Source organism: Triturus cristatus, chromosome 4_2 (assembly GCF_964204655.1).
Source record: "Triturus cristatus chromosome 4_2, aTriCri1.1, whole genome shotgun sequence".
Lineage (NCBI taxonomy): Eukaryota > Metazoa > Chordata > Amphibia > Caudata > Salamandridae > Triturus > Triturus cristatus.
Genome location: NC_140586.1, coordinates 658753155 through 658778823, shown reverse-complemented (window position 1 = coordinate 658778823; position 25669 = coordinate 658753155). Strand labels below are relative to the sequence as shown.

Genomic DNA, 25669 nt, shown 5'->3' with positions numbered 1-25669 from the left:
ATGTTGTTCCTTATCCCGGGTACAAAGATGGAGCTCTGGATGAGACTGGACTGGTTTGCCACAAGAAGTTGGTATCCTTTAATAAAGGTCCCAGGCCAGTTTGTCCCACATGGACGTTGTCTGAGAGGCACCCCAAATGCGGAGTCCAATGAAGGTGGCGGTTCCACTGCAGATTTCATAAAAAGAGGGAGTGGCCCTACTATTCAAGGGACAGGGTACCAATGTGATAACTGTAAAGTTAAACTATTTTTCCCTTGGCGTAAACTCTTATCAAACAAAACACATTCATTCATCCATAATGTGCATCATTCTCATAACTGCGTGCCAACAAAAGGGGAAGCCAGCTAAATTATAAACAACCACAAAAAAAGTTTTGACAAATATTATATATATTTATTTCAAATTGATGTAAACATTGATTGATGACATAAATCTTAAAAGCACAAAATCATAAAACATACATATAATAAATCAATAAAGAAGAGACGATAACAAGTGACATTTTACAAAATCATCATAAAAACATTAATTTGATTGAATCTATTTCCAAAAGAGTCACAACCACATAGATGATTTCAGACTAAATAGTTCCTCGGATTTAAAACACAGGCGTTGACGCGTTTTGGTGCGCTGCCAAATTTGCACCACCATTTTCAAGACTTTTCAAAATAATTGTCTCTTTCACAACAATAGCACAACCTCTAATATATCTGTATTAAAACAAAATACATATATCAACCATCAACAAATTTATACCTTAACTTAGTAAACCATTATGCATATACAAACAGCACTTTATTAAAAACCAACCCAAGTATGATTAAAAACATTTTTTTGTCCTTTTTATATTTATACAATCAGCTACCTTAATAAATATACATCGGCGGATTAAGGAAGGCGGATGTGTTTTATTATTATTAGTATTACAGCTAAAGACCATCACGGAGTTATAGACACAAACGTGGTGACCAGAAAGGGTTTTCCCTCTGTTATATATTCCCCACAGGGGTAGAAGACACCCGTTAGAATCATCGATACGTCTGGATAGAACTGAGTTTGCAGTCTTTCTTTAACTAAACGGATGCGGATGAACAGGACTCATGCCTGTCTCCGCTTAGCAGCTGTGAATACTCCGTTGCTACCGAGAGTCATCGCTCGGATCCCTCCCCCGACTCACGTCATTTGTTTTTAACTTGGATCCTATAAGATACTTGAATAACCAGGAGCCACTCTGGTTTCTTTGGGCTGTCAACCCCAACCCCCGTTCCTCGTCCTGATGAAGACCCGCCCTGACTACCCAATGGAGCTGAGTTTGGGTTGAAATGTCGGTGACCTCACACAGTCCGGATTGGCCAAGGCTCTGTGTGATTCAGAAATATCCATTACACAGCAGAGTCATTGTTGTTCCCTAAAATTCTGGCCTTTTCTTTCCCATGTACATATTTAAAGCCCACTGTACATATTACGCACTGAGCACCAGCACTGAGCACTAATGTCATTTGTTCACTTACCGTGTATATAACTCACTTCGTGTTGACAGCCGTGTTACAAATATGTCAAATACATATAAATGATTCAATTTATATAAAAACAAGTGAGTAGACAGAAATTTGTGTCACGCTCTGATTATTTGTTATGTTTTCTATCCTGCCTGGACATCCGAGATATCTATGTTAATAACTACAAAATAATGTACCCGCACTAGGCGTTCTTGCAAGAAATAATTGGAAAAAAAACCCGACAGAACCATTCTTTTTGTTTTCTTATCCATACCCAGGTTCTGAGGGACACAGGGCGCCCCATTATTGTTTAACTGTTTTCACGTTAAAACAGGTGGGATTATATCATTATATTCCTGTTCTTTAAAAGGAGCAAGTGGCAAAAAAAGGTATGTTCACGATTGGGTGGTTTTGGTCTTAAATAATAGAACCCCCTGTCTTCTATTGATAGATAGATGCATAATTGTGTTATAGGAGACCCCAGTGGATATGCGTGTCACAAAACCTTTTGGTCGTGAATACACCCGGGCATGAGAGAAGGATTATCTGACCTCTCCATTATAGGTTATTGTCTGAATAGTTGTATAATTGTTCGAATGGCTGAGGAATGTGTATGCATTTGTGTCACTTTTGGAGAACACGACAATAATTTTGAGAATTGTATAATGGGGTAGGAGAATTATCATTGTTTAGAAAAAAGGTTTTTTATTAGAAAAGGCTGATTGTATAAATATAAAAAGGACAAAAAAATATTTTTTAATCATACTTAGGTTGCTTTTTAATAAAGTGCTGTTTGTATATGCATAATGGTTTACTAAGTTAAGGTATAAATTTGTTGATGGTTGATATATGTATTTTGTTTTAATATAGATATATTAGAGGTTGTGCTATTGTTGTGAAACAGACAAGTATTTTGAAAAGTCTTGAAAAAGGTGGTGCAAATTTGGCAGCACACCGAAACGCGTTGACGCCTGTGTTTTAAATTCGAGGAACTATTTAGTCTGAAATCATCTATGTGGTTGTGACTCTTTTGGAACTAGATTCAATTGAATTAATGTTTTTATGATGATTTTTTAAAATGTCACTTGTTATTGTCTCTTCTTTATTGATTTATTATATGTATGTTTTATGATTTTGTGCTTATAAGATTTATGTCATCAATGAATGTTTATATCAATTTAAAATAAATGTATATAATATTTGTATAACATTTTTTTGGGGTTGTTTACAATTTTGCTGGGTTCCCCTTTTGTTGGCACGCAGTTATGAGAAAGGTGCACATTATGGATGAATGAATGTGTTTTGTTTGAGAAGAGTTTACGCCAAGGGAAAAATAGTTTAACTTTAAGGTTCCACTGCAGAGACAGCATGTGGCAATGGACATGAGGCACCTTTAAGAGGCACAAGGCCAGAAGACCAAGAAGCCACACAACCATCCAAGCCGGACCACAGGATCAGGTCTGTTTGCATTGTTCAACATTCATCTGTTCTTTTTGCTTTTGTCACCCTAAGTGGGAATGCTATGCCCAGACGTGGGGGTACCGTGCTCACTGTGCCACTTGTTCATGCTAGCCTGACTGATGAGGGGTGATATCCCAAAACTGGTCCCAGGATGCTCATTTCAGTCCAGGGAGGGCCTGGCATGGCATATCGCTGGACTGTTCTCATGAGGAGCAGGGTCTAGACAGATTTGCATCTGGCTGGGTCCAAACTGGGGTGGTGTAGTGAGCAAAAAATCAATTGATTAGACCCAGATCTGTGACTGGGGGATGAATGTTTGCATTGTTCAGCATTCTGTCCATCATCTGTCCTTTTCACTAACAACTATGGTAGGACCTAAAGCGACCACGTGGCACACAAATGTACAGATTTATTATTATTGATGGCCAAGTGCCTAATTGATATGTCTGGGAGGTCCACTGAGGCCCTTAGATTATTGTAATGGACATATGAGACATATAGGATCAGAATAGGGAGAAGACTACTCTGGAAAGGCTTTGGACTGGGACACCTTGCCCGTACAATTCCCTAAAGGAAATTCTCTGACTTCATAGCTAATATGAAGAATACCTATTCACAATGGAATAGCTGTAACAGGGCACATGGAAAACCGCTGATAAATATGGCTAGGCCATTTAATGGGATGTAGGAAGGAGACTGGGAAATGATTTTGGGGAACTGTTAGTTTACAAATTGCATATTCGGATGTTTAGTTTGATATAAGTTGTGTAACTTTCTGTGGAAACACTGGAGAAGACTTGTAAGACCATACTACAACACATTGGAATTGCAATTTGAGACACCAAAGTCTATGGATTTTGTTTTGGGTGAGACTGCTGAACAACACAGTGCCTTTAGTCCTTGATGTTAAGCATAACTGAGATGTGTCTCACAACTAATGCAATTGAGTGATTCAGTGATACAGAATTCAACGTGCATCAACCTAGCTTAAATTCAAGGCAAAGGTGGTCTCATAAGGACAAGAGGATGATAAATGCAAGAAAAAGTAAGAGAAAGTTGAGAAGGAGCAGCCCTGAATGTGGACATTTAGCAACTGCCTGAATCAATCCTATTTCCCCACCTGGATAAGAGGTCAAATATTCAATGTTATTACATTTGGAAAGATTAGTTACGCTATAAAGGTAGGTAAAAGATTAAACAAACCTGACTTTGGGAGTGCAGTAAAATAGCTACTTTGTTATGAGGCACATTGTCCTACAAAGCTTTTATTCATTTACCTAATGAGGTTTGTGGGTTGTCCAGTTTAAGAGTAATGCCCATTCTTCTTTGCTTATCTGTAGTTCACATGATTATATGGTGGGCCTGGGGGCCACCTTATTGAGTTTAGTGAATATACTATTTGAATTTTTCTGAGAGCCTAAGAAAAGGTGCAAGAGATTAGAAAGGATACTCTGAGCACTGCACGTTTAGTTGGTGTCTAGGGTTGGCTGGAAACAACTGAGGATACGATTTGTGGGAAGAACAGTGTTCTACTAATAGTTCTCCTTAAAACAGGTTCATTAGGGTGAGAAATGGCTTTGGCGATGTGACTACTATTCCTTTTATTGATAAGGCTTCATAGGTTGGATTGAAATCAACAGTCCCATCTATATAAGCAGCTGTTTCCGTCTACCTTCAATATTTTAGCAAGAGAGATGGGAAGATTAACTATTATGATAACCTAGAACACAGATAATGGCTTTCCTTCTGCAGAGCCAACTACTGAAAAAGGACACTCGTAAATTGGTCCCAGATGTTGCCAGTAAAATGTCATACTTCCTATAATTTCAAACACGATACAACAAAACCTTATGGGATTTAAAGTGGTATACTGACTATGAACAGACATAACAAGGGACTTGTAGTGGTTTAAAGAGAAATATATGTAGCAAAGAAATGAATTGCCATTATTTCATTAAATGCCTCTAACAAGGGACAAAATCACTTCTATCAGATCCTACTTGCAAAGAGAGAATTTGATTTGTAGGGAATAAGCTTAAACTGAAGAAACAAACACTATTCTTAGTCTCGCAATGCTTAAGTTTGTCCTGGAAATGTATATTGCTTACTCCCTATCCTCTCCTTAGTTAAAGGTAAGAATTTGACTAGCATCTAGAGTAACTGCCATTCTACAGAAGCATACTTTGCTTGTTATTGCAACATTTAAAAGTGTTATTTGCAATAAGAATACATTCTAATGGAAGAGGACTGAGAGGCACTATTCATTTTGTCAATAAAGGAGGGAATGTCTTTCAGATCATGCCACAGTGACAAGGAGCATGGACACATTTCTCAAGATCAGAGTGTAACTTTGGAAAGATAGGCACTTAGAAATCAGCAACTCGAAGTGAAATGAAAAAGGTAATCAATCAATCATGGCATTTGCAAAGCGCACTACATACCCGCGAGGGTCTCAAGGCCCTGGGGGGGGGGGGGGTGGGGGGGGGGAAGCTGCTATTGTTCGAAGAGCCAGGTCTTGAGAAGTCTTCTGAAGGTCAGAAGGCCTTCGGTCTGCCATAGGCGGATGGGGAGGGTGTTCCATGTCTTGGCGGCAAGTTGGGAGAATGATCTGCCGCCAGCGGTCACTTTTCGGATGCGGGGGACGGTGGCGAGGGCGCGGTCTGTGGAGCGGAGCTAGCAGGTGGGGGTGTAGTGGCTGAGTCGGCTGTTGAGGTACGTTGGTCCGGTGTTGTGGAGTGCCTTGTATGCGTTGGTGAGGAGTTTGAAGGTTGACACGGAGCCAGTGCAAGTCTCTCAGGTGGGGTGTGATGTGGCTGTAGCGAGGGATGTCGAGGATCAGGCGTGCGGAGGCGTTCTGGATGCGTTGAAGCCGTTTCAGGAGTTTGGTCGGGGCTCCTGCGCAGAGTGCGTTTCCGTAGTCCAGTCTACTGCTGACGAGGGCCTGGGTGACCGTCCTTGTTTCGGTGGGGATCCACTTGAAGATCCTGCGAAGCATGCAGAGGATGTTGAAGCAGGATGAGGAGACGGCATTGACCTGCTTCGTCATGGAGAGGGTAGAATCGAGGATGACCCCTAGGTTGCGTGCGTGGTCTGTGGGTGTTGGGGTGTCGTCCCAGGCCGAGGGGGTGGATCGGAGGATGAGGACCTCCATCTTGTTCGAGTTCTGCTTCAGTCGGCTGTTCCTCATTCAGTCGGCGACGGCCTTCATTCCTTCGTGGAGGTTGGTTTTGGTGGTGTGGGGGTCCTTGGTGAGGGAGAGGATCAGCTGGGTGTCGTCGGCGTAGGAGATGATGTTGAGGTCGTGCCGTCGTGCGATGTGGGCGAGTGGTGCCATGTAGACGTTGAACAACGTTGGGCTGAGGGATGAGCCTTGAGGTACACCGCAGTTGATCTCGGTGGCTTCGGAGCGGAAGGGGGGGGGGGTGGACGCTCTGTGTTCTGCCGGAGAGGACGGAGGAGGTCCAGTCCAGGACCTTCTCTTGGATTCCGGCGTCGTAGAGGCGTGTTCGTAGTGTGCGGTGGCAGACCGTGTCGAAGGCGGCTGACAGTTCCAGGAGGATGTGGGCCGCGGTGTCTCCGTTGTCTAGCAGGGTCCTGATGTCATCGGTGGTGGCGATGAGGGCAGTTTCGGTGCTGTGGTTGCTGCAGAACCCGGACTGGGACGGGTCCAGGATGCTGTTCTCCTCGAGGAAGCTGGTCAGTTGTTTGTTGATGGCCTTTTCGATGCTCTTCGCCGGGAACGGGAGCAGGGAGATGGGTCGGAAGTTCTTGAGTTCCTTGGGGTCCGCCTTGGGTTTCTTGAGAAAGGCGTTGATCTCTGCGTGCTTCCAGCTCTCCGGGAAGGTCGCTGTCTCCAAGGAGATGTTGATGGTTTTCCGGAGATGGGGCGCGATGGTGCTGCTGGATTTGTTGAAGATGTGGTGTGGGCAGGGGTCTTCCGGGGATCCGGAGTGGACGGCGTTCATGATCTTGATGGTGTCGTCGTTGATGTTGGTCCAGGCGATCAGGCGGTTGGTGCGGGTAGTGGTGGTCTCAGTGGTTGCCGGGGTGGTGACGGCGTTGAAGCTGTCGTCGAAGTCTGCGATCTTGCGATGGAAGAAGGTGGCAAGCAAGTCGCACAGGTCTTGCAAAGGTGAGATGTCGTTGGTGTTGGAGCTGGGGTTGGAGAGTTCCTTCACGATGTTGAAGAGCTCTTTGCTGTTGTGTGCGTTGTTGTCTAGGCGGTCTTTGAAGGAGGTCCTTTAGGCGGATCTGATGAGGTGGTGGTGTCTGCGGGTGGCGTTCTTGTGGGCTGTGTAGCTTTCCGGTGTTCGTTCATGGATCCAGTTATTTCAAGTTTTCGGCAGGTTCGCTTGGAGGCCTGGAGGTCTTCGGTGAACCAGCTGGCTTTCTTGCTAGTGCGGGTGTTGGAGGGCTTCTTGAGCAGGGCGAGGGTGTTGACGCAGTCGTTGATCCACTGTTTGAGGTTGCGAGCGGCGGTGTCGGGGTCGGTCGGATCTGCGGGGCTCCGGGCGAGGGTGGTGTAAAGCTGGTCTTCGTGACTTTGCTCCAGCAGCGGTGCGGCATCTGTTGGGTGCGGTGGTGCGTGGTGGGTTTCCGGAAGGTGAAGTGGATGCAGCGGTGATTGGTCCAGTGGAGCTCGGTGGTGTGGTTGAAGGAGACGTGGGAGCTTACGGAGAAGATGGGGTCAAGCGTGTGGCCGGCGGAGTTGGTGGGTGTAGTGATGAGTTGTCTGAGTCCGAGGTTGGCGAGGTTGTTGATCAGGGTGGAGGAGTTGATGTCGTTGTTGTTCTCGAGGTGGAAGTTCAGGTCCCCGAGGAGGATGTACTCCGTGGAGGCGAGGGCGTGTGTGCTGACGAGGTCAGAGATGGAGTCGCTGAACTGTGCTCGTGGTCCGGGGGGTCTGTAGATGAGGATTCCTCTGAGGGTGGTGTTGGGATCGGTGTGAATCTGGAAGTGCAGGTGTTCGGCGGTGCTGAGGGTGTCGTCGGCGTTGGTTGAGACTTTGAGTGTTCCTGTGGACGATGGCGATTCCTCCTCCTGCTCCATTGGTGCGGTCCCTGCGGGTGATCTTATAGCCTTCCGGGATGGCTATGGTGATGTCGGGTGCCGAGGAGGGGTTTAGCCAGGTCTCCGTCAGGAAGGCGACGCCTGGGGTGTTGGAGTCCAGTAGGTCCCAGAGTTCCACGGCGTGTTTGTGTCCGATGCAGGTGTTCAGAAGGATGCATCTGAGGTGGTTGGGTTCTTTGGTAGGTGGGTTGGCGGGCCGGATGCTGGTGAAGCTGCAGTTCTGGCAGGAGAAGGGTCCTTGGGTGCGCTTCGGGGCAGCCAGGCAGCAGGTGTGTGATCGTCCGGCGTTGAGGGTGCTGGAGTCGTAGCAGAGGCGGGCGTCGTGGCGTTCGCGGGGGCCAGGGGTCCTGCTTCTGGGCGCGGTCTAGGCACGGACGGGCGCAGGCGGGCTTGCCAGTGGCGCGCCCGCTGTGCGTGGCCGCCATATATGAGGAGGTGGGAGGGAGGAGCAGCTGAGAGGCAGGAGGTAGGGGCAGCGAATGGGCAGTCAGGGAGGCGGGGTCGCGGAGGACGCAGCGGCGAGAGCGGTGAATGGCACGGAAAGCAAGGGCACAGATCACGGGGGCACAGAAGGAAAACTGGGCACGGATCACGGGGGGCACAGAAGGAGAAACGGGCACAGATCATGGGGGCACAGAAGGAAAACCGGGCACAGAATCATGGGGGGCACAGAAGGAGAAACGGCCACAGAATCACAGGGGCATAGAAGGAAAACCGGGCACAGATCACGGGGGGCACAGAAGGAAAAACGGGCACAGATCATGGGGGGCACAGAAGGAAAAACCTGGCACAGATCACGGGGGCACAGAAGGAAAAACGGGCACAGAATCACGGGGGCACAGAAGGAAAAACGGGCACAGAATCACAGGGGCACAAAAGGAAAAACGGGCAAAGAATCACGGGGGTGACGATGGGAACAGAAGGAAAGAAGGGTACAGGGGAAAATACAGGCACAGGGGGAAGACAGACAATAGCAGTCACAGACAGCAAAAGAGAAAAATATACGGGCAGTACAATGAACAATAGTACAGACCTAAGGCCTACCACTGGCCACCAGGGATGAGACTCAGGTGGTAGCCTGTGGGTGGAGGAGGACCTCAACTTTACTCAGCAGCGCCAGCCGGAGCAGGGACAGGATGCACAGGCGGTGCTGTGCGGAGGGTGAGCGGCCTACCTAACAAGGTCAAGGGTCGCTCCAATGACAAATTACATAAAATACCCGGACAAGGGTACATTAGCCAGTCAGTCAGAGATAACTTTATTTCGCCAACAGAATGATGGCATAAAAAGTATTCTACAGATAAAACAATTTCCAATCTTATCAAAAAATAACATTAGCCATTATTTGTTATGCCACTAAACCAGAAATAGCAAAATATGAATCAAGAAGACCACAGCGTTATAGAAGACAAAGGATTCCACAAGGCTGGACCTCAAAAGGCCTTCCTTGAATTACAAAAACTTTGAAAGGCTACACTCACAGAAGATACTGTATGCTGTGCCATGTCAGGGGCAAACTAGAAGCTCTATTTGCCAATGCTGCTACCAGAAGATTGTTTCATTCAAAGAACATATACAATCAAAGGGGGTCACAAAATCAACACACTTTTAGCACATACAGCAGAAACAAACAGAAAATAAACTAAATTAAGAAAGTGGAGGTTCACCACACAGACTCTGTTTTGGGACAGTTATTCATATAATACAGCTTGCCCCTATCTGCAGGTAAAACTATGATTTCAAATGTCAAACAGTAACTGGAGGACTTACGATTCCCTGAGCTTGACACAATGTATTACCAGCATTAGAACTTCTGATAACTGAGGAGGAAGTGAGGCAGGCAATGTTGGTCTAACTGGAGTTTTTTAATGATTTTCTTACACACATAGGCAACAAGAACAGATGTTTAAAAGTGCCACCTTGAAAAAACCTTGATGGTATTTCTGGCTCTGGGTGAGAAGAAAGCTCTTGATTGGGTGTTCTGGGACCCCTTATTGAAGGTTGTGAAAGAGAGTTAGGTCTTTAGTAAAAAGAGGTATTGAGTTGAGTTGGTATAAGTGGAATGGAGGCAGAAGAAAATTGCTGCACTGTAATGGAAACTTGATAGAGATACTAAGTTGTGAATAGTATTTGTGGCACGACTGGACATCATGCAATACCCTACATGGTCTCTATAAAGATCAAGGGAATTGTGACACAAATCGGTGATGGTAGAAGAGCATATTGAGAATTTCCCACTATAGCCACGTAGCATATACTGGACATGAATGATACTGGAGAATATAGCTGCTCTGAAGCAAAGAGCAAAAAGATACTGGCGTTGGGGAATATAGTGTGCAATAAATTTGGATTATTTGATGACTGCCAATGATTTGCTATATAATGAATGTACTAGAACGAATATATATATACAAAATTCATACTAATACAGCATTTTTACAATTCAGCACTTCATTAAGGGCTGCAGGCCAGGGTTATGTTGTATAACAACTATTTTTGTACTGGAGCCATTAGCATATAGGATTCAGCAGAGTAATACAATCATAGGTTCACAGGTGAGCACCAAACACTCCTTTTTGGAAATGGCATCATTTGATTGTTGAACAACTCCAAACTTTTACTATCGAACCTAGCTGCGAACTTTGAATTGTTCAGCAAGGTTAATTCGAAGAAATCAAATGCCCTCTATTCAAATGAGAACATGGAAACTAGTCGATCATTGGCTAGCACCCATGCAAAACATCAGGTGAAATACCTACGCATTTATTTTCCATATTCTTCTGTAAGTACCTCGAACATTTAGCAGCATGACACATCAGCCTGGTGAGGTGGGGTAAACTTTAAATTGTATTGTCTGTCAGGTTTACTGCATTACAATGAAATACAACAGGGAGTCTGAAACTGTTCTGGGCTACAAACATTCAGAATCTTGCAGAAGGTCCTTTAGAAATAGTTTAACTATGAGAGTCTAACTGTAACCAAGATTGGTAGACTAACTCAGATAGAATAATTAAAACAGGAGTTTAACTGAATGGATTAAAGACTTACCAAAGGCCAACCAGAAATGAAACATGGTAAATGGATCACAATCATGGGGAAAGTCTGTGGCCAACAAAGAGGCTTATGTGGAATCTGACAACAACAGAAGCCACTCTGCGAGGATGGAAGTGGGTGATCAGATAGCAATATGATCACATTGTTATCATCCCCTTATGATGATTCAAAGTATTCCTGACTTTATGCAAGCAATGATTACCTAAACCTTTGACTACTGGAGTATATGTACTTGGTACAACTCCATGTAAATGATCTTCCACATGTTTCTGTCAGGCAAAACGTATTATTTATAGGTAAGAAAAACAAATTCCAGTACTCCCACCTAAAACACCGGGAAACCGATTTAGAGCTTGGCAGATGACGTAAACTCTGTCAGGATGGCAGAGGACATTACTTCCACTACTCCAAGGAACCTCTGACCTCCACATTTAGAGATGCCCGCCGGCCCCACGGATATCACTCTACATCGGCAAGAACCACTGTCATGGAGGCCATCAAACTTTTCAAAAGTTTTTTTGTTTTTCAAAAACAAACTCCCGAAGCGGAAGTTTGTTTTTGACAAACGAGAAAATGAACCCCCACACCATGCAGATTTTCTACCAAGGTCTGGGAGTTATTTTGTGTTTTTCCAATTTTTCACCACTAGGCTTTTCCTGGTTTTGACGAACAGGTAAAACAAAGACATTACACCATCCAACCTAAATAAGATAAATACTTAAGGTCCACCCATCTGCATTTGCAACAGAGTACCCTGTCTGCCAAACTCTAACTCAGGCCCTAGATCTCCGAGATAAAGTTTGATAAAAAGAAGAAGTCAAGGCACTTAATATGGGCCAAACACATTTTTGTTATGCGCCCTTCACAAAAGGTAATTTTCAAGTTGGGTAAATCTTTGGTCTGAGGCGCCTCTTTCCCCTCCCAAATATCTATGTTAAATGGGCTGACAATCTTGCCAGAGAAATATCCAAATCTTTGAGGGCCAACATCCAGAGTGGAACAACAAAATCCTTGATATCGTCTCAATTAATAAATTAGAACATAAATATTATGGCTTGAAGGTTCTTAATGCCTTTCTAGGATGATTGTAATTTATGAGAGAAAATAAAAGTTGGAGGGGTAATTCAGAGAAAGGACCTTATTACATACCTGGTGGTCCCAAGAAATATGTCTGTAGTAAGCAGGTAACAGGCATTCGATTGTCATGGTAATCCTACTAGGTGATACAGAATAGATCTATAATTTACACCATGAGGTTAAAAAGCTGATCTGCACATTTTCTACTCAGGGTCCGCAACTTGACTATTTCAAGCTTGGAGATGCGCAGACATGCCTTCTAAAATAACTTGCCAGTTTACAATCTGGAATATTTCTGCAACAGAGAAAGGGTTTGCCCATGCTTCAAAATATGGTAGCCTAATGCAATATATGTTTTTTTACTTCAGGAGGTGGGGCTCCTCTCTCTCCTTGCTAGAAGATATCTGGTGAACCCATCAATGATTTAATGAAAAACCACTTTAATCAATATTAGAAAGATTTTGATTGCATTCACACATTTGCTGTTATGAATTCAATGTGCCAAGATAAACAATATTGAAGAGAAATATTTAAATTCTGATGTCTTATATGAGCAAACCTACATTACTTCTTTAAGCACACAGAAAATCAATAACTATCCAAAGAACATAGACAGGCTAAATAATTGGCTATTTACGGTGCTGTTAAGATACTTTCGTTAGGACTGAGGATTCTGAGCGATATCCAAAATACCATACCTGTAATTGGTCTTAATCTCCGCAAAACAGAAGATGGTCGTCTCATGTCCGCAAGAAATTTGTACAAATCTTCGTCACTTAACCGATCTCCTTCCTACACAATTTAGAGAAAGTGAAAATTACTGATGGAAATGTACAACATAGACGATTTTTTTTAAACAGTAAAAACATGAAAGCGTCTACAAAATATAATATAGTCTTCTAGTCCGCTGCAGAAGGTTATACATGTTGTTAAAGGCCCTGAGCCTGAGTTATAGGCCCGAGACACAGGCTCGGGCCTATAACGAGGGAGAAGGCCTTTACCAACGGATATAGCCCGAGGCAGAAGTGCTAAAACACTATTAGAACATTCCACCCACTAAGGGTATAATGTACTAAATTAAAATTGGAGAAACATTAAGACAAACATTTTAATGTTGGAGCTCCGGGCTTACACCAGCCATTGTAAGCCCAGCGCTACTCCTTTGTCTTCCATGAAGCTCTCAACATTCCAATGTTTTAAAAGAAATTACAATCTTTAGGGAAGAGATCTTTCAACATTTCAGCTGTTACTAAAACAGATGTGGAAATGTTGTTGGTATACTTGAGAGTAAATATAGGTGAGGAAACAGAACCACCTGTGGAAAAGAAACTATAGCTACAAATGTTTAAATGCGGCAAGGGGTTTCCCACATCAGTTTTCAACATTTTCAGTGTTTGACCATGTTCACAATTTAAATACTACTTTTTTTTATTAACAATACCTTTACCAAATGTCTGATTTTCTAATACCACAGCACACAATGCTACCCCACAATATGTAATGTCAGTTGTTTGAGCCATGATATGATGGCCTGAAAACAGAAGTCTTACGGCCTGTGATGGGAAGATATCACTAAAGGAGAACTTACCTTTTCAAGAACAAAATGAAGAGGAAATACCACTAACCTAAATAAATGGACGAGATGAACATGACAAGCAAAATGGCATGCAGAGGGTGGTGTTCAGGAAATACAAAGGTAATCTATACTGAGCTAATAGTAGCTTATTGATTTCTCTGCAGGGGAAGACGAAGAAACTCTCCACAAGGTGGTCACTTAAAGCTATATAAGAAGAACCCAAAGAGGAGAAACCTAACTGAACTTTGCTTGGCTTATTGATTCCAGTATAAGCAACATTCAATAAAAGGTCTAGTGCAGAGAAAGTCAGTTAGTGTTCTGACGTCTGAATTCTATCACAGGGCTGGATTTAGAGTTAGACAGTAAAGGGAATAGCTGGAGGAAATACTAATCTGGAGGAGAACACAAGAAAATTTCCACCAACACATTATCACTATGCAGAAGGAAATCTTACCGATCCATGCTTCTCTGGATTTAACAATTCCTTCAAAGGTCAGAGGATTTCCTGTTACAATACAATGCTAAATAAAGCCACTTGTGCCTTATTTAGAAGTGAGTGGCAATAGAAAACCCTACCAAATTCTGTAGAAATTGATATATCCAAAAGGAGAATCCACTGGACACATTTATTTCAACGTATTGGTCAGGTGCACATCTAGATATTAGATTGTACTGTTGTTTTCGACCTAATATGAATTCATTTTAAAAATCCTGATAATAATTGAATTTACTGATTGAAATCTTATGCATTCTCATCCAAAATTCAGTAGATTTTCAGTCACCACTCAACTCTAAATATGGCACTTCTTCCCGTCCTTCACATATCTCTGTTGTACACTGGAGCATGGTTCTCACTCAAAATAATGCAAAAGTGGACAAACACTTTGAATGGTAGAACATAAAATTTGACCTGGAAGCTCAGATATCCAGATCACAGGTCCTATAATATGCCAAATGTATCAATGTATTTTCTGCTGTAGCGCAGTCAGTACGAACGGTGAAGAGAAAGTTTATTTGACAAAAATGTTCTTTATTAGATTTAAGTAATGCAAGTCACAGAAACCCATATGTTTTTGAAGGATACGCATTGGCTAGCAAATAATTTGGTAAATATAAATTTGAGTTTAAGGCCTATAAAAGACTGAGGTAAGTAGCATTAAAACATTGGCATGCTGAGAGATTTTCTGCTCCACCGTTCCAATGCTTGTTTCTCCCGGCTTACTTTAGAACACTGTGAAGGGAATATTTTAATAGCATTCTGCAGCTCAGGCCTATAACTTAGGAACAGAGACTTTAACAGTCATATTTAGTCTCAGCAACAGGCTATATAATCTATTAGAACATTGGAATGTTGAGATGGAGTTTAAAAGGAGAAAAACAACCATGACATGTGGAGCAAATAAAATTCTAGAGGGTGAGCACATCCAGAAAGAGAATATTTCACAGAGATGCTTACTAAACACAAACACCTTCAAGACAGCAGTGAGAGCTCCAATGAAGACAAAGATGGCGCACAGAGCTAATAATGACTGGTGTAATGTGTCTGCTTCAAGATTCTAATGTTTGTCTTTCTGTTTCTCCCTTTTTAATTTAAAAATTCTACCCTTTGTGGGTGAAATATTCTAATGGTCTTTTAGCCCAGCTGTCTTTGGGTATACTGGTTGGAAAAGGCCCTCTCCATAAGTATTTTAGAAATTTGGTTCTGGGTCTTTAACAAATGGCATAGCCCCATTTCAGAGAAATGGCGTGAAATGGTTCTTACAATTGGTCTCATCAGCTTTAATATTATCATTAATATTACTATTAGTATAGAATAAAGAACGCAGGGTACCTGTTTGAAGAAGTTTGTGACAGTCAGTGTGGCTGGTCTGAAGCCACTCAGGTTACAAGCATCATCTCCACTAGTGGTTCTCTCTAGTGAACGTCTTCCAACAATACTGGAATTCCTCCTCTCCGACCATGAACCCTTGCGCTCTGAAAAAACAAACACAAACATTCTAGAAGTGTGCTCACAGTTAGTTGAAGACATATTTTTTGCACATTAAAAGTTCTGTCGCATGCAGAGGTCATGCAATAAGCTTGACTGAACAAGGGAATTAGCTCCAGGATTGCATCCCAATCAAAACAATGCATAGAAATACATCTTTTTTATCCTGACATACACAGTCCAGTGCTCATTTGTGACTATACAAGCTACGCATTCCAATAACAAATTCAGGGTTGTGATAAAAGCAATGTGTGGGCTGCACATTGGTGATTAGCATGTTAATACAGGCAAGTGATGCAGTGATTATATCATTCAAAATAACTGTGTCAGTAAAGGAATGCATTGTATTGTTCTTGCATTTGTATAGCGAGGCCTAGTGCTTTTCAGATGGTCGGATAGGTGGCTGCTTCTTCTGTTGTGCATGACTGGTAGAGTTTGACCTTTAGCTCGTTCATTCCAACACACCCGATTCAGATAGGAGACAATGACTCCTGATTTTCAAAGCCAAAAATGGCTTTACTTCAGCTTCAATATGTCAATAAGGAAAATACATCCCCTCATTTTTTACTAAATCTCCCACACCTTCCAGGTTTAAAATGTTGGCATGTATGTTAGATGGATCAATGTGGGAAGAACAGCAAACTTGTGGCTGAGCCCGGGTATCGCATGAAGAGACACAGCAAGATAAAAAGTTCTATGGCACAGCAAAAAATCGAATTTATTAAAATCATGCTTTTTTCTTTGTTCCCTAGATCTGACTGCCCCGTTATCTGAGACCCCATTTAATCATCTCCTTGTGTTCTTCTTATTAAATAGGCCTGCTGGAACTCTATTGCATAAAGTAGTCCTTGATCTCCAAGGAAAAATGTTCACTGCCTAACTCATAGAGAGAATTAGCGAAATATAAAGGAAGAAAATAAAGACTTCATGACGAGCTCCAACATATGCAAAACTGCTAAAGAGGAGGTCACCTCTGACATCAGACAGTTATCAATAGGACTAATGGGAAAGTTTAGTTAACAAGGAATTAAGTTTTTGCTACCATAAATAGCAAACAAATGAACAAAAAAAATCTGAAATAGAACTCTGTTTTAGTCTTGGATCTATGTTTCATGGGCTTCATACAGAAGACTTACTTATAAACCAAAGAACAGTAAAAATACAATGCAAAGCAATCATATTCCTAACACAAAGTTTAATGTAAACCTTCCTGTGGTAAGCACAGGTTTCCATATCACTCAGTTTGTGATATATGCACCTGGGCATACAGTATAGGCAAAATGTGAACATTTTATTATGAGCTTTCGACGGACTCTACTTCTAGGCAAGATGAAGATGTGGGATCTAGCCATCTCAAGCACTCCTTCAAGGTGTAAACAAACTACAATTTAGGAAACAAACTATAGTAGAAAGAAATCTTCAGAAAAGGTTTTACTTGGAAAAATGATCTCGGATGACTGTCGTCACCTGCTTCAAAACGCTCCAGCCACCCTCGAGCCAAGAACATGCGGAGAACCCGCGCTGACAGAACAAGGCCGCAGCAGATTCTGCTTCGTCTGTCGACCAATTGTTCCCATCTGTCAAAGCGAACATGTCTAATGATCTCTTCTCCACTGTACAGTATGAAATGAAATCTCAGACTGTACAAGGCCATTGCACTCAGAGGTCTCTTCAAGAAGTCTCTGTTATAGCAGGTCACAGAAACCATAAATCAATTACCATTTCAGGCTTGTGCGTCCGAAAGGTCCGTAGAGGTTGACAGAGTAAGCCACATATCCTGCAGATTTATTTATAAGGTAAGCGGGGCTGGAGAAGGGTCAATCACGTTATTCCTGTTGGTTTGAAAAGCTGTTAGGGCTTGGCAGAGACCGTGATATCTGAGGCTTCTGACTTTATGGAAGGATCAAGAAAGTCAACGCAAAGACGACTGGGAAAAGTCAGTCCCATCTCAAGTGTATGACTCTGAAATGCTGGTAAGATCACGTATACCTCAGAAAGGCTGTGAGGGCTCAGCATCTCAGACTTGGGCCTCTAAAAGGCAGGCAGGGTTGGGGCATAATTAGAGACATATTCTAGGCGTGTGCCTTATAAGGTGGTAGGGTTTAGGTAGAGCCCGTCTGATGTAAGGTATATACTTCTGGATGGAATGGACATGGGCACAGTAAGTTTGACATCCAAAGTGTGCCTCAAAATGCAGGTAGTTCTGATACAGTCAATCATGTTATGTGCTTTTGTAAGGCTGGTAATGCTGTGACAGAGTGGGTATGTATTTATTTATTTATATAGCGCCTGAATCGACCCACGGAGGGGTATCCCTGCGCTTCGGACAGGCACCAAGAAAAGCTGAGAAGCTGGAACAAAATCAGAAACAGAAAATAATGGTTTTAAGGTGCTTTCTGAATTGGAGGTGGTCAGGGCATTGCCTCAAGTAAATGGGGAGCTGATTCCAGTAAAGAGGGCCAAGGTGGGAGAATGCCTTCCCACCCAGCCTAGATTTCCTAACTCAGAGGGCCCACGAGAAGGGATTTAGTTCCAGAGTGAAGGGACCTGGAGGGCATGTATGGCGTATATTTCTCAGCTAGATAGGCGGGGCCTAGATTGTATATAGCTTTGTGAACAGTGCAACAAACTTTAAACTTAACCCGCTCGCGTACTAGGAGCCAGTGGAGCTGACGGAGAAGAGGGCGGGAGGCAGTCCTGGGGGGGGGGGCATTGAGGACCAGTTGTGTTCTGGACCACCTGCAATCTACAGAGCGAGGACTCATTGGCTAAGACCAATAAATCTGTGTAATAGGCCCAGCGTATGAAAGCATGAGCCAGCTGTCTGAGCAGCGTGCTCCTTCAAAGTGAGAACCTGGTCCAGGCAGATGCCTAGGTTCTTAAAAAGGGACTTGGGGGCCGAGGGGGCGCCAAGGTCCACCGGCCATCATTCAGGAGTCCACAATAAGGGGGCATCTCCAAAGAGCAAGATCTCTGTCTTCCCAAAATTGAATTGGAGGAAATTACATCTGATCCAATTGGAGATAGCCCTCATACCAGAAGAGAAGGCCGTCTTCACAGATGAGGTGAATTTGTCAAAAGGAAATAGCAGCTGCGTGTCGTCGGCGTAAGAAATAGGAATGAAACCACAAGTCCTAAGGAGGTGGGCCAAGGGAGCAACATAGATATTAAGCAAGGTGGGGCTCAGGCAGGAGCCCTGAGGTACTCCCTTGGTCAGTTTCATAGACGCCGAACGATACGGGCCAAGATTCGGTACCTCTGAAGGGCTGGTATAAGAGGGTATAGTAAGTGACATCATTGGTTTGTGCATTCCTAAAGGCATGTAGGGTGGAGTCAGATACGCATTAAGCACATGTATGAAAGACAGGTATGATTGGGTCAGGATCACTTACATGTTAATATTATTTTTTTTAACTATCTTTACTAACACTTTGCACATAGCATCATATTTAAAACATGGCACTGTCACACGTCTGACACCATTTATAATCACCATCACAACCCCCTCCCTCACTCCTTTTATACTCCTTTTTCAGCATTAAGTATTGACCTGTCAGTCTTGCGTTGTGTTCTCGGTGTAGTGGGCAGAACTAGGTCACCACCGATGTGGCCTCTATAGGAATTCTAGTCTTTACAGAGTTTACCAAACTTCTCGGGGCAACCCCTAGCTTAACAGGAAAACCTTTCTGCCATCATACACCATTCCATGTCACATATCCAGGCCCCCAGCACTGAGGGTTGCTTGGCTCCCCATGCTTTTGTTATGTTATGTTTCGCCACTGCCTGGCCCAGCATCATCCAGGTTCGTTGTGGTCAGCCATCAGCTGTAGTCCCCTAAATATCCAGCACACACCATTTAGCGGAGATGGTTATACACCGTCCCCTCACCTCTTTCATGCAATTTACAAAATCAGTTCAGAACTGTTGTAATGCTGGGTATTCCCATAGGATATGTATGAAGGTACCATTCTGTCCACACTAGCGTATGTAGTGAGGGCCCTAGCCCTCCCCATCTTAACCATTGCCATGCGGGCATAGTATGAGCGGTGTAGTGTTTTCAAATGGACCAACCTGAATCTCGTATGTATGGCACCCTTTCTAGGGGACACTAGGGCTTCCTCCCATCTACTGTCCTCTAACCCTTCCAGTTCTCATTCCCATTGCTCTCTGACCCTCCCCGAGACATCGGGCATGTGATTTAGTAATTTGTTTATAGGTCAGTGACGTGGCCTTTCTGGGCATGTTGTCTTCTAGAAGCCTATCCTCTAATGGGGAGGATTCGGGAAGGTCGGCCCCGGTGAGTATCACCTGAGTGCATGCCTAAGTTGGATGTATCGGTATATCTCTGTGGACACCACTTGGTATTCCTGCTGCAGGTCGGGCCAGGGGATAACATTTTTCTGTGTCCATACTTCACCTGTTCTAGAAATCCCTCTGAGGTACCATTTATCAAACCCTGGCAGTTTCCACAGGGCACCCTGAATTTTGGCATCCCCTAGCCCGATGGCTTGTGGAATCACGTTCTTCCATCTAAGGTGAACAGGGCTGTTCGCCATAGGTGCAACACTGTCTGTGCTGGCCCCGATTTGTCGCCATGTTTGGACTTTCCATAAGGAGCGTGCAGGTATCCCCTGGGGTGCAGCACTAGTCTGTCCATGCGGAACGGCTACTCCTCCAGCGGGCGGTGGACCCAGTTGTTAATGGTAGTCAGTTGTGTCACGCAGTAGTATTTGTGGACATCTGGTAGTGTGATGCCTCCATCATACCACCCTCTTGTGAGCTTGAATAGTGCAAAGCGCTCTGGGCCACCATGACACAGCAATGTTCGGACGTCTCCCTCAATGGCCTTGAAGTTTGAGTTAGGTACTACATGCATGATGTTTTGAAGGGCATATAGGAAGCAGGGAAATGACATTATTTTGAATAGCGCCGCTCTCCCAAACAGTGAGCGCGGAAGCGATTTCCAATGCAGCATGTCTCGTCTGAACGTTTCCAGTAGCGGGGCTAAATTATTTTGGAAAAAGAGGCCTGCGTCTGGTGTGATGTAGATTTCCAAATATCAGAAACTCACAGTTGTGACTGTCACCGGGAAGTCTGGGGGTATCCGTGGTATCGCGCCCTTTTGTGCTAATTTATGATGTAACTAGAGTATTTCTGAAGATCGCTATGATCTGCATTAATCTGTTTAGGGTTAGGTCTGAGTTTGTTACAAAGAGCAGGACGTGCACACTGTCTTTCCATTGGTCCTCTCATCGCAGACCTTGGACCAGCGGATCCTGTTGGATCTATGCTGTTAAGGGCTCGAATGCCAAGGCTAAGATCAGCAGGGAAAGAGAACAGTCCTGCCTGGTGCCTCTCTGGAGCTTAAATTGCCGGGATTGTCCACCGTTAACTCTGACCTGTGCGAGAGGCTCCGAATTTGGGGTCAAAGCCTAGTCTGGCTAATACTTCGAAGATAAAATTCCACTCGACTGTATCAAAGGCCATTTTGGTGTCTAACAACAGGAGTAGGGACTGTTCTTGCAAGTTGGCCATTTGTCCCAGTACCCCATGGAGGCATCTAAGATTGAAGGTTGTTCTCGGTGAGGCATAAATCCATATTGATTCAAGTAGATAAGGCTAGTACCTTAGCTAGAGTTTTCATAACAGAGTTTAAGAGTGAAATTGACCTTTAGGAGGCGCAGTCCTCAGGGGGTTCCCCTTCTTTATGAATGACCATTATTGTGGCAAGCCCCTGGTCTCGAGGCAGAACCCTCCACTGATTACTTTCTTTATACATGTTTAAGAGATGAGGAGCCAACTTGGCGGCCATCATTTTATACAATTTGATTGGAGTTCTGTGTGGGCCTTACCGGAGCGCAGCTCCCTGAGAGCCCTCATATATCAGATTCCAAGTATTCCTGGTCTGACGCCGAGAGGCATGGTAGCCTGATGCCAAGTAGAAACTCATTGGTGTCCTCAGTCATCGTCTGCACAGCTGGGGAGTATTGTTATGCATAGTAGTCTGCAAATGACTCAGCTATGTGAGTTTGCTCCTTAACTAATTCTCCCTAGCTCGTTTTGACTTCTAGAACCCTTTGCTTGAATTGTTCTCTTTTGTCAAGCCACGCAAGCAACTTGCCAGCTTTATTCCCCAACTCATAAAGACGGTGTTGGGTGGTATGGGGAGAATCTGTAGCTGCATCAGTCACCTAATCTCTGTACTCTCACTGCTTCAGGGCAAGGGTGTGTCTCGTCCTTGGCCCGTCAGTCATCACGGGGAGGTACTTTTGGGATAGAACATCTTGCTCTAGTTCTTCAAACTTAGCTCTTTTTGTCCTTTAAATAGTTGGAAAGCAGGGATATCACCCGGCCCCTGACCACAGTCAACTGAGGCTAGGTTCTCAGTAAAATAGTTTTCCATCACACTTCTTACCCCCTCCCGGACCATGGGAGGGGGTAAGAAGATCCCACAGATTAATTGAACAAGGCCCCCATCCGGGCATGGGACGTGAGCCAAGCACTGCCCACAGTGGGGATTGGTCTGATATTCCCCTTGACAGGTGGTGAAACTTGGAGAAGAATGGTACCTGTTGGTGGTGTGTAATGAGGTAGTCTATGAATGTGTGCGCCTGAGTGGAATATGGTTGGTCCCTGGGGATGTGTGTTCTCCAAACATCCACCAGCCCGAGGGCTGTAATGAAGTCAGACAGTGGGGTCTGGGCTGTTTTTATGTGCTGGGAAGGCCAACAGTCCTGACTCTCGTCCAGTCTTAGGATGAAGTCCCCTCCCATATGGAGCATACCCTCAGGCAACTGGAGCAACAGATCGCTCAGGTCTGGGAATGCGGAGGCATTTAAGCGCGGTGAGACGTACACTGAGCACATATTGAGCTTTAGATCCTCCCATGACCCCAATATTGCCACAAATCCCCCATGTGTTTCTGTCCAAGACCTTTGAATTGTGAGCAGGAGTGATCGTTTCAGTAGGATACCCACCAACCTAGAGCCTGACATGTACCTGATGAGTGCCACCATCTTGTAGCCCCATCTATCTAGTTCTCTGTAGTTGCTCCCATCATATGAGTCTCTTGCAGGAGGACCACTTCAGGTGCCTGTTTTCAAAGATTTTGCAATACCACCTCTCTCTTGATTTTGTCCCAGAGTAAGTTTACATTACAGGACATTATCTTCATGGCGGTGCCTCCCACCATTATATCTAAATATCTCCATGGGAGTGGGTTTTCAACAGTTATGGGGAAACTCTTTTGGGTTTTCAAGGCAAAGTGGGTCAATGAGGACAGTTGCTTTTTTAGGTGTGCCTAGCCAGTGCATCCAAATCAACAAGAGAAATAACCAATAACAATCACACCATGTTGTATACCGCCCCATCCTGCAACCCTGCATGCCGGTCATCAAACTGCCCCCCCAACTTTGCAGAGCACCTGTTGCGATAAACATCTACAACCATGAGGAGCAGTGGTCACAGCCTGAAGCCCGCCATCCGTGCCCCAAACCCAAATTGTCTTACTGTAGGTTGTCATGCCGCGGTGCCCCTGGAAGTCCCCAGGCAATCGCCCAGTAGGTACAGCAGGTGTATTTGAGTCTGTAGAGTGAGCAGGCCTGGCCCAAGTCGATAGGTTTGATGATGGCCCCTGCCTCAGTCAGTGTCCTCGAATCTGTCTCCTGAAAGTTCACTCAGTAGGCTGTCTTCTGATGTCGGTTTTTGACAGGTTCAGGAGCCGCCCATCTCCATCTGTGCCACTGCCTCGTTCAGGACCCAGCTTGTCAGGTTGTCTCTGGTATGAGCGCTTGTGGTTCCTCATTACCCTGGTTGGCCACCAGCCAGCCCCATGCCTCCTTCAGGGAACCGAAGAGCTAGATTTTCCCCTCTGCCACTACTCACAGTCAGGTTGGGAACATCATCAAGTATTGGAGCTTCCGGTTCCTCATTGTTTTCTTTACTTCTGTAACGCTGCGGTACAGCCTTTGTATTTTAGGAGTAAAGTCTCGGTAGAAGGTAATGGACGCATTGTCGTATTTGAGCAGAGGGGCCTGACGCACAGCTGCAAGGATCACGTCTCGGTCCCTGAAATTAAAGATTCAGGAAATGATGGTGCCGCACATGGACTCGGTGGGGCATCAAGGAACCTGTGTGCACTCTCATTGGAAAAAAACTTCGACAGACCCTTTGGCTTGAGCACATTGAGGATTAGGTGCTCCAAGGAAACGTCTGCACTTGGGCCCTCTTCTCTTTCTGGGACTCCTAATACTCGGATATTATTTCACCTTAAGTGGTTTTTGTTACCGCTTTAAGGGCTCCAATTGACACGTCTGCCTCTTTAATCATGGTACTCACATCACGGAGGTCTGTCCTGAGCAGTGAGACTGCTGAACTGACTGAATCTATCTTGGGTTCTAGGGAGCTCCTGACCCCTTGATGTCTTTCAGGGTGAGGGACTTGTTATCCTGTGGGTCACTTACATGTGAGGCCTGCCCCTCTCATGGGCTAATAGAGCTGGGCACAGCCAGCCTTATGTCTGGCACTTTCCACTGTAAGCTAGCATAAGCTTAAACAAGGTCATTCACATCCAAAGCTTGAGCCTCTGATAGAATGGTAGGGCTTAAGAAGACTCAGGTATGTCACTTGTGCCTATAAAGTTTAGGTAGGGGTTGTGAAGAGCCATTCACATTTCAGACATGTGAGTCAGCCACATGTCAGACGTGCATTTTACAAGCCGATAGGTCTAGGTGGAGTCAGTGGCTCTTCCGTGTGTTCTTGTAAAATGGTAGGCAGAGAAAGTTTCAGACATATTTAAGGTGTGGACTGCTGAAAAGCTTAATAAGGATGGACATAATCAGTCAGATGTCAGGATTGTGTCTTTAAAAGGCAGGTAGGGCTGGGGCAAAAGGCGTTTGCTATGAAAGGCTGATAGGGCGGGGTACAGTCAATCACATATCAGTTATATGCCATAAAAGGCAATTAGAACTGAGGTCATCAGGTCTGTACAGTAGAATGATCCACATCTCAGACCTGTACCTCTGAAGGGCAAATAGAACTGTCATATATTAACAGGTACCTTACGCTAGTTCTCCTGAGAGTTTAGTAGTGCTGAGAAGAATCCATCACATCTATATTCTGTGCTAATAAACAGCGATAAGGGCTGAGACAGTCAGTCACTTCAAAGGGATGTACCTCTGAATGACTACTAGAGCTGCCGAGCGAGTCACATCTCAGGTTTTTGCCTCTAAAAAGCAATGAAACCTGTGGTAGATTCAGTCCAATGTTAGGGAAGTGCCACTAAACAGGCACGTGGAGTAAGGCAAGGTCAGTCATATCTCAAGCATGTATAAGGCAGATTTGGGGGTGATAGCGTTTGCACCTCAAGTACTGGTAGGACTAAATAGAGCTAGCTACAGTGGGGGTTCTGAATGGCAGTAAGACACATAAGGCTTGGCAGTCTTAAAGCTGATGGGGGAGGGGTGCAGCCAGTCAAGCATCAGACCTGTACGTGTAGAGCCAGATTGGATCTGTCACTTGTTATGTTTAGTCGGCTGACAGATTAGCTTATAATTTAAAAGGCTATTTTTTATTCATCAAAGTTATCCCAATCTTTAAAGTAATACAATGATTGAGGATGTGGAGAGCTCAACAAAGGCATCCTTCCTATTGATGTCACTTTGGGACCTGTTTAATATACTGCATAAAGATGGGGGAGGGTGGATTCCTTTTGTGGTTGCTAAACGAATATTAATCAGGTTCCACAAAAATATTGTCCAACTGGATGGGAAGAGAGGGACACAGAGTCTTTCTACCTTCAGGTCTAATGATACCCGTAGATGCCAAATTATCCCTGTGATACTCTTCAAAAACCAATCCCAATACCAACATTTTTAGATACCAGACCCATTATCGTTCCTGGGCTATAGCATTACCATAAATGACCTGTAAGCGCTTTTAACTCAA

General features: G+C 44.3%; 1 protein-coding gene across 13 annotated transcripts in view; it reads right to left on the bottom strand.

The window, feature by feature from the left end:
* The window catches only part of DOCK7 (dedicator of cytokinesis 7), an 888535-nt gene that overhangs the window by 561747 nt on the left and 301119 nt on the right, over positions 1–25669 (bottom strand). For all 13 annotated transcript variants that reach the window (XM_085602421.1, XM_085602422.1, XM_085602423.1 and 10 more), the window contains 2 exons: positions 15569–15711; positions 12860–12953 (listed from right to left, as the gene is read on the bottom strand). In XM_085602421.1, the coding sequence (XP_085458547.1) occupies positions 12860–12953; positions 15569–15711 (237 nt within the window). The remainder of the gene's footprint in view (positions 1–12859; positions 12954–15568; positions 15712–25669) is intronic.